This window comes from Nansenia antarctica (genome assembly GCF_963989245.1).
Source record: "Nansenia antarctica genome assembly, chromosome: 7".
NCBI lineage: Eukaryota > Metazoa > Chordata > Actinopteri > Argentiniformes > Microstomatidae > Nansenia > Nansenia antarctica.
Window position 1 is genome coordinate 7,412,319 of NC_137677.1, and position 7,500 is coordinate 7,419,818.

General features: G+C 52.0%; 2 protein-coding genes across 2 annotated transcripts in view; both read left to right on the plus strand.

The window, feature by feature from the left end:
• Positions 1 to 1,647, plus strand: part of edem3 (ER degradation enhancer, mannosidase alpha-like 3) — a 14,447-nt gene extending 12,800 nt beyond the window's left edge. Inside the window, 1 exon segment of the mRNA XM_080536067.1 lies at positions 577 to 1,647. Within this exon segment, the coding sequence (XP_080392193.1) occupies positions 577 to 1,073 (497 nt within the window). The 3' untranslated portion in view covers positions 1,074 to 1,647.
• A 1,044-nt stretch (positions 1,648 to 2,691) lies between these two features.
• The window catches only part of LOC308161547 (uncharacterized protein C1orf21 homolog), a 21,658-nt gene continuing 16,849 nt past the window's right edge, over positions 2,692 to 7,500 (plus strand). Inside the window, exon 1 of the mRNA XM_080535571.1 lies at positions 2,692 to 2,771. The gene's annotated coding sequence lies outside the window, so the exon portion shown is untranslated. The remainder of the gene's footprint in view (positions 2,772 to 7,500) is intronic.

Consider the following 7,500-nt stretch of genomic DNA (forward strand, 5'->3'; position numbering starts at 1 on the left):
AAGCGGGCCACGTCGTAAGCGCTAGCATGACGCTCCGGTCTGCGGTGACTCATCAGCGCCGTAGCTTTTTATAGTCGGGCTTGGCAGCCACGCGTCAAGACGCCACGGTGTTCTTTATCTGACTGACTACTGTGTCGGATGACTTCTGTATGCGTGTGTGTAGGTGTGTGTGTGTGTGTGTGTGTGTGTGTGTGTGTGTGTGTGTGTGTGTGTGTGTGTGTGTGTGTGTGTGTGTGTGTGTGTGTGTGTGTGTGTGTGTGTGTGTGTGTGTGTGTGTGTGTGTGTGTGTAGGTGTGTGTGTGTGTGTGTGTGTGTGTGTGTGTGTGTGTGTGTGTGTGTGTGTGTGTGTGTGTGTGTGTGTGTGTGTGTGTGTGTGTGTGTGTGTAGGTGTTTCTGTTTGAAATACCTACGGACTTGGAGGAAGCGCGTACGTATGAGTGTGTACGTATGGGTGTGTACGTATGAGTGTGTATACGCAGGCTATGCCGCTTATTATTAACTGTGGTGAGAGCGTCTGAATACGCACCGAGCTCAGCTCTCTCCCCCTCCCCTCCTCCCCCTCTCTTTCCTCCTCAGGTGGGGACGTTCAGGAAGAGGAGCAGCAGCAGCAGCAGCAGGAGGAAGACTGTTCCATGGAGGAGAGGGACTACACTACTGTGCCCCCCCCTTCCACCACTCTCGACCAGTCACAAGTGAGCCCCGTGGAGCTGGACGAATCAGCTGCAGGCAACGAGGAAGTTGTCGCTGAGACGGGGTCCTCTGTTGTTGAGGTCGGACTCGGAGCGGAGGTTCAGGGGGAGCCTGGTGTCGAGGCGGGGTCTGGAGATGAGGGGCCCCCCGGTGTCGAGGCGCAGTCTGGAGATGAGGGGAGCCCCGGTGTCGAGGCGCAGTCTGGAGATGAGGGGAGCCCCGGTGTTGAGGGGGGGTCCGGCGCTGAGAAGGACAGTGAACCGGGGGAGGAGGAGGAGCCTGAGGGTGAAGAGGAGTCTGGCGGCAAATCAATGGACGCTTTGCTTGCCGATTGGCGGGAGGACTTGGAGGCGTTCCATCAGATGGAAAAAGACGAGCTTTGACAGCCTCCAACAAACCCTCCCCCCCTCCACCGCTTCCTACTAAGACCCGTGCTATGACATGATCATCAGATTCGATTGATTTTACCGACTGACCCGACTGATTCGTTGATTTGGTTTATTTAACTGTGATGATTAATCGATGGAGATTTGACTATTTTCTTTTGTGGGCCTAATTGTGGGTTCGATATTACACTACTTTACTGTGAGAGACTGCACAACATGAGCAGTCTGAAAAAGGCCTGGGCGAGGAATCCAAGCCGCAGGCCTCTCCAGGAATATATGAAGTTCAGTGTGACTGTATATATGTATTTGTCAGACGTTTCCCCCCCAGATTGTTTTAAACCGTGCTGCTTTGCTCAGCTTCTGGTCAGTACGAGTGACGAACACCCCTCTGATCCAGGCGGGTTGAACAGACCCACCCTTGCCTGTCACCATGGGGACAGAGCAGACAGTACCAACAGCTGGCCAGCAGAGGGGAGCGTTGTTTGAAGCATCTCACTGGAACTGCTGACTGACTGGAAAACTAAGCAAAAAAGAGAAAAAAAAGAAGCCAATATCCTGATACAATTTAATAAAATTGATAAAGAAATCGAAAAGTGTCTGGTTATTATTCTCATTGCTATGTTATTTTTTCCCTTTTAGATGGGATTGAATAGAAGAGCTGCTCTTGCATTGAGTTATACCATCACCTGTCAGAAGATTATACTTTTTTATGGCTACCTACTGTACAATCAATGATGCACACTACATGCTGTAATGACCCCTTCTGTCATAGGTTGAAATAGCTATAGTGTCCAGAGTTGGAGACATTGGGATAAGGAACTACACAAAATATATATATTTTAAATAAAGTGTTTTGTACATTGAAAATATATAAAAATTCTATGAATAACGACAGAGAAACTTAATGTATGACTGAGTCACTGTATTTGTTTGCACGCATAATGTATTCCCCTGTTATAAAGACTGAGATAGAATCGATGGACGTGGCTTGATTCCGAGATACGTGCACATTTGCGTGGTGCACATGTGCACATCTCCATTGCACACTTCTATGGATACAATCACTCCAACTGATATGTCAGTGTATCTAATAATCATTTCATTTTCCTGAAAAGTAGTCCACGTTCAAAATGTCGCTCTAGCTGCATGTGTCAAAACAGGACAGATCAATCTCTTGATCACACACCTTCGCTTCAAATGTTCAAATCTGTTTTAAAGCAACAACAACAAAAAAGCATCTACGAAAATCTGGAGGATCTAAAAAAAATAAAATTGGCAACAAAGTATCAGGATATTGAAGGTAAACAGTTACGTCCTTAGCAAGATAAGGACTTAAGGACATTTCTTAGATGCCAATTTTTTTTTTCTTAGATGCCAAAAAAAAGCATCTAAGAAAATCTGATCTCGGATCTCAAACCCAAAAAAATGAGATCGGCAACAAAGTATCAGCCAGGATATTTAAGGTAAACACAAAACAGTGAAGTCCCTTAGCAAGATGGCTGCATTGCATTGCTGCGCGAAATAGTCAATAGTGGTATCCTGGTAGAAATGACGCACGCCCAGAGAGTTTTACGTCCAGGGTGATTCAGTCTGATTCTGGAGCGGATCGCAGCAGCCACACTCCCGATCCACCCAGCTCCCGCTTCAGCTCCACGATCACATCACAGTGGACCGATCGGAACCGGGATCAGCAAAGTAAGTAATGCAATGAAACACATGCGATCATGAGATCTTAAAAGCGATCAGACATCTGCGTCATTTAGGAACATTGCATTCGTTGCTTTCTGTTTTGGTAGCTCTCTTTTGTTGCTGTTTCCTGGATCCTGGAAGCCGTGATTGCCCCGGCGCTTTCCTTCCTGTGTCTTGGGGTTCGCCTCTCTCTCCTGTTTTAGGATATATCATGGTTATAGCTGCTATGTTTCCACTGGCCCTGCATGCATCTGCAGATCAGAAGGGAACAGATAGATGATTTGGGAATGGCATAGTAGAAGCATTTGTTTAGGTTTGATCCCCCCCCCGGTTGGATACCGTACGTTTTAATCCATTGCCCCCCCCCCCCTTGTCCCGCTGTCTCTCTCTCTCCTCCCCTACCTCCCTCTCTCCTTCAAGGCCGTTTGTTGCTGGACATTAGAGCAACCAACACAAACACACAGAGAGAGAGAGAGAGAGAGAGAGAGAGGGGGGGGGGAGAGGACACCTGGGGGCTTGCCTGACATAGAAACACACAAACACCTTTTGTATGTGTGTGTGTGCTGTGTGTGCGCCCCTGTGTTTGTGTGTGAACACGTAGACCCGCATCAGCTCTCTCTCTCTCTCTCTCTCTCCTCTCTGCCTTTCCCTGCGGGGAAACAATGCGCCTACTGTCTCTCCTGCAGCGCAGCTGGACACAGCTGTGTGTTCAGCCGAGCAGCAACCTTCTGCGCTCCGCCACGACCAGACCCTGGGTCCCTGGGACCCCCCCCCCCGTCAGACCCTGGGTCGCCCCCCCCCCCCCCATCATCAGACCTGGGACGCCCCCCCCCCGGTCAGAACCTGGGTCGCCCCCCCCCCTGTCAGACCTGGGACGCCCCCCCCCCCCCGTCAGAACCTGGCTGGGACGCCCCCCCCCCCCCCCCGGTCAGAACCTGGGTCGCCCCCCCCCCCCCCCATCATCAGACCTGGGACGCCCCCCCCCCGGTCAGAACCTGGGTCGCCCCCCCCCCTGTCAGACCTGGGACGCCCCCCCCCCCCCGTCAGAACCTGGCTGGGACGCCCCCCCCCCCCCCCCGGTCAGAACCTGGGTCGCCCCCCCCCCCCCCGTCAGACCTGGGACGCCCCCCCCCCCCCCGTCAGACCTGGGACGCCCCCCCCCCCCTTCAACTCGCTCCTGTTTCACACACATGACTAGTGTTGGAATATCTCAGGGGCACTCGGAGGAGTGACTACTCAAAAGGTTCTACGCGTCTGTCTGTCTGCAGGTAGGTAGGTAGGACTGGACTGGTGATTATTGCTCATGTCCTATTTGGCAGGAGGACTCGGAGGTGCTCATCTGTGGATATACCTAGAAGCTAACGGGTGACTTGTTTGATCTAGGCGGCTATAGCTAGAATACACCACAGTCTCCGTAGTCTCTCCCCGCTGATGTGCTTGGAAGGCAGCTACTATAATATTGGGCAGAGCAATGACCATTGTCATTGTGTTCGTTGGGTTGTGGTGGTCATTGTGGGACACGCAGCGGCCAGCCCAGCCCTGCTCTGCTCTGTGTTTGATCCCAGTCGTTGCGTGGAGAGTACACACTGTATTCTATTGTGAAACACCCCCCCTGGCCTGGCCTTGGTTAGCCACTGTAGTCAGACAATCGCACGATTCATAGGCGTGAGAATAGTTTGATTCGCTCAGTATTTTAGGGTCACTACCAGTACTACAGCATCCTGCCGGCGGACACCAGCTTAAACATTGGATAACGTACTACTCTCCTCTCTGTACTCTCGCTGTGATAGGATGACCACGCAACGATAGCCCGCCCCCCCCTCCTCCTCCTCCTCACGTATTCTACATGTATCTGTCTGGCTTCATCTGGTTGCCTCCATCTGCCTTTCTCTCTCCCTCTCTTTATTTCTGTCACTCTCTGTCTCCTCGCTCTCCTCACTCTCATCCCGGGGCCTAGAATGTGATGTGTATGATAATGTGCCGCTCGCTCGTGTTCCGATGGCGGCGGCGGTGGTGAGAGACAGCACACAGCTTGTTCTCTGTGGAAGACTGACAGCGTGTCGGAGGCAGGCCTGTCTATTCTTAGCCTATCCCGTCCTCCTCGCCACTCGTCTGACCACCGCCTCTCTCTCTCCCCCTGCCTCTCCATCCGTCAAACGGCGTGCTGTCTGTCTCTCTCTCTCACTGCGTCCCCCCTCCTCTTCCACCGTCTCCGTACCACTCTCAGTCAGGTGGTGATTTCAGCAGATGATGATGATGATGATGATGATGATGATGATGGTGGTAGTGATGGTGTGGCCCGGTTACTAGGTTATGATGCAATGTTTGAAGTGACATCACTCTCCTGAGCCAGGAGGAGCGTTTCCATAGTTACTGGGAGGTCTGTGTGTGGGGAGTCCTCCATCTCTGTGTTGTTATTGGGGGTGGGGGGGGGGGGGTTGCAGGAAGCAGGAGTGTATGTGCTGTTGTGCGCGTGTGCGCGTGTGCGTGTGTGTGCGTGTGTGCGTGCGTGTGTGTCATTGCATGATGCTGATTGCTGAGTGTGGTGTGGGGGTCTGGCGGTGCTGAGTGGAGGTAGGTGTCAGGTGGGGTGGAGCCGGTGTGTGCAGAGCAGAAAGCACTAGGCCAGCACAACCCGATCCCTCAAGGTACTGACTCACAAAACGGAGGCACTGCAATTTAGGCCGGCCGTGTGTGTGTGTGTGTGTGTGTGTGTGTGTGTCTGTGTGTGTCTGTGTGTCGGTGTGTGTGTCGGTGTGTCGGTGTGTGTCTGTATGTGTCTGTGTCACTGTCACTGTCACTGTCTCTGTCACTGTCACTGTCTCTGTCTGTCTGTGTGTGTGTGTGTGTGTGTGTGTGTGTGTGTGCCTGTCCGTCTCTCATTCTCTCTCTCATAGCCAGTGTGTACAGAGTCCACAGAAGGGTCAGGAGGCCGGCCGGCCACAGGCCCAGGGTCTGTTACCTTGTTGTTGTGACACTGGACAGACAGACAGACTTGGCCCGTGACGCCACCCGCCCGCCGTATGTCTGTCATGTTTGATGCAGCGGTGTTAAGCTGGACCGGCCTTGGCCTGAGTGCAGATTACAGATCGGGGCATATGTTTCTTTGTCGCAGCAGGGTGTTGAACCTGCGCTGCACCCTGATAGGCTGATAGGGATCACAGTACACCCAGATAAGAAGAACGAGAACTGTTAGACTGTTTCGAGTGACCGGGGGGGGGGGGAGAAGAAAAGAGAAAAAAAAAGAAAGAAAGGAAAAAGAAAGTTGGTTCTAATTTGCAGGATAGGCAGTGAAATGATCAGCTTTGAATAAATAATGACAGGAAGATTACACGGCCATTTTGAGAGACGTCGTGATTCTGTTCGTTTGTGCGGCTAGTACTTTGTTGAAAGGTAGCCGGCCACTTCAGCGCCACTCTATTCAGGCCCCATATCTTACCCAACAGGCCACTCCAGGTCGCTGTGTATTCATCCTGTCCACACACACACACACACACACACGCACACACACACGCACACACATGCACACACAACACAGGAAACGGCCTCACCAATTATCCCACAGCAGACCTCCTAATTACATCCCAGATATTGAAATTGATTCGGTTGCACTAGTCTTATGTGATCCCTAATGAATATTCATGGTGGTATTCATACGCCACTTGTCCCGGGCGGAATACAGATGGACTTGTTTGGCAGTGGCACCAACAGAAGATAAAAAAAACAAAACAAGGCGGTGGGGGGGGGCGGGGGGGGCTGACCTTTTTAGTCCTGGTGTTTGTCAACTCGGCCACGTCTGCGATGCGAGGCGTGTGTGTGTGAGTGAGCTGGAGCTTGATAACACGGTCAATGAGTGAGAACACACTACACACTGTTGATACCAGGAGGCCTGATAGCCATGGAGCGCGACGATAAATACACCATCAAAAACCACCGCCCCCGCCGCCGCCATGTTAGAACCCGCGTGTGTAGCGTAGCGTTGCAGCCCGTAGAACCGATCTATCTATCCTTTAAGGACTCCGCTACCCGCAGTGGGTAGAGAGTGATATATCGTGATTGCGGCTCTCTCTCCTAAAGCTTTTTTCTCCTACCACCGCAACTGTGATCCCAGGATATTGCTTGACATATTGCCGGGGTGTTCTAGGTGTGGTATGTGTGTGTTAGACTGTAGGGGATCGGGCCAACCCCGGGCTCTGACCCGTCTCTCGGAGACGGGTTTCTCTAATGTTCAATATTTCACTAAGCTCTCTGGCGCTGCTGCTCAACACAGGGCCTTATCTCAACTGAGCACGGGCTGACAATTACATTACTCCTTCTGAGGAAGGAGGTAAGTAACGGTGGCCCTGTTCTGAGCTGTACTCACTCACTTTTTCTTTCTCTCACTCCCTCACTCCCTCCCTCCCTCTCTCTCTCTCTCTCGCACACTCTCCTCTGTCACTCTCTGTTCTCTCTCTGTCTTCTCTCTATCTCTCCTCTGCCTCCCTCCCTCTCTCACGCTCCCTCTCTCTCTCACACACACACACACACTGACTCTCTCCTTTCTCTCCCTGTGTCTGCTCTCTCTCTCTCTCTCACACTCTCTCTCTCTCTTTCCCTCTGTCTCGCTCGCTCTGAGCCTCTGTGGAACACAGCACAGGAAATACAGCGAGCCATGCAGACAGCATCTCAATTTCAACTCGACTGGTGTTATTGGCCTGACAAAACCATACTCCTGTTGCCCAAATGTGTGTGTCAC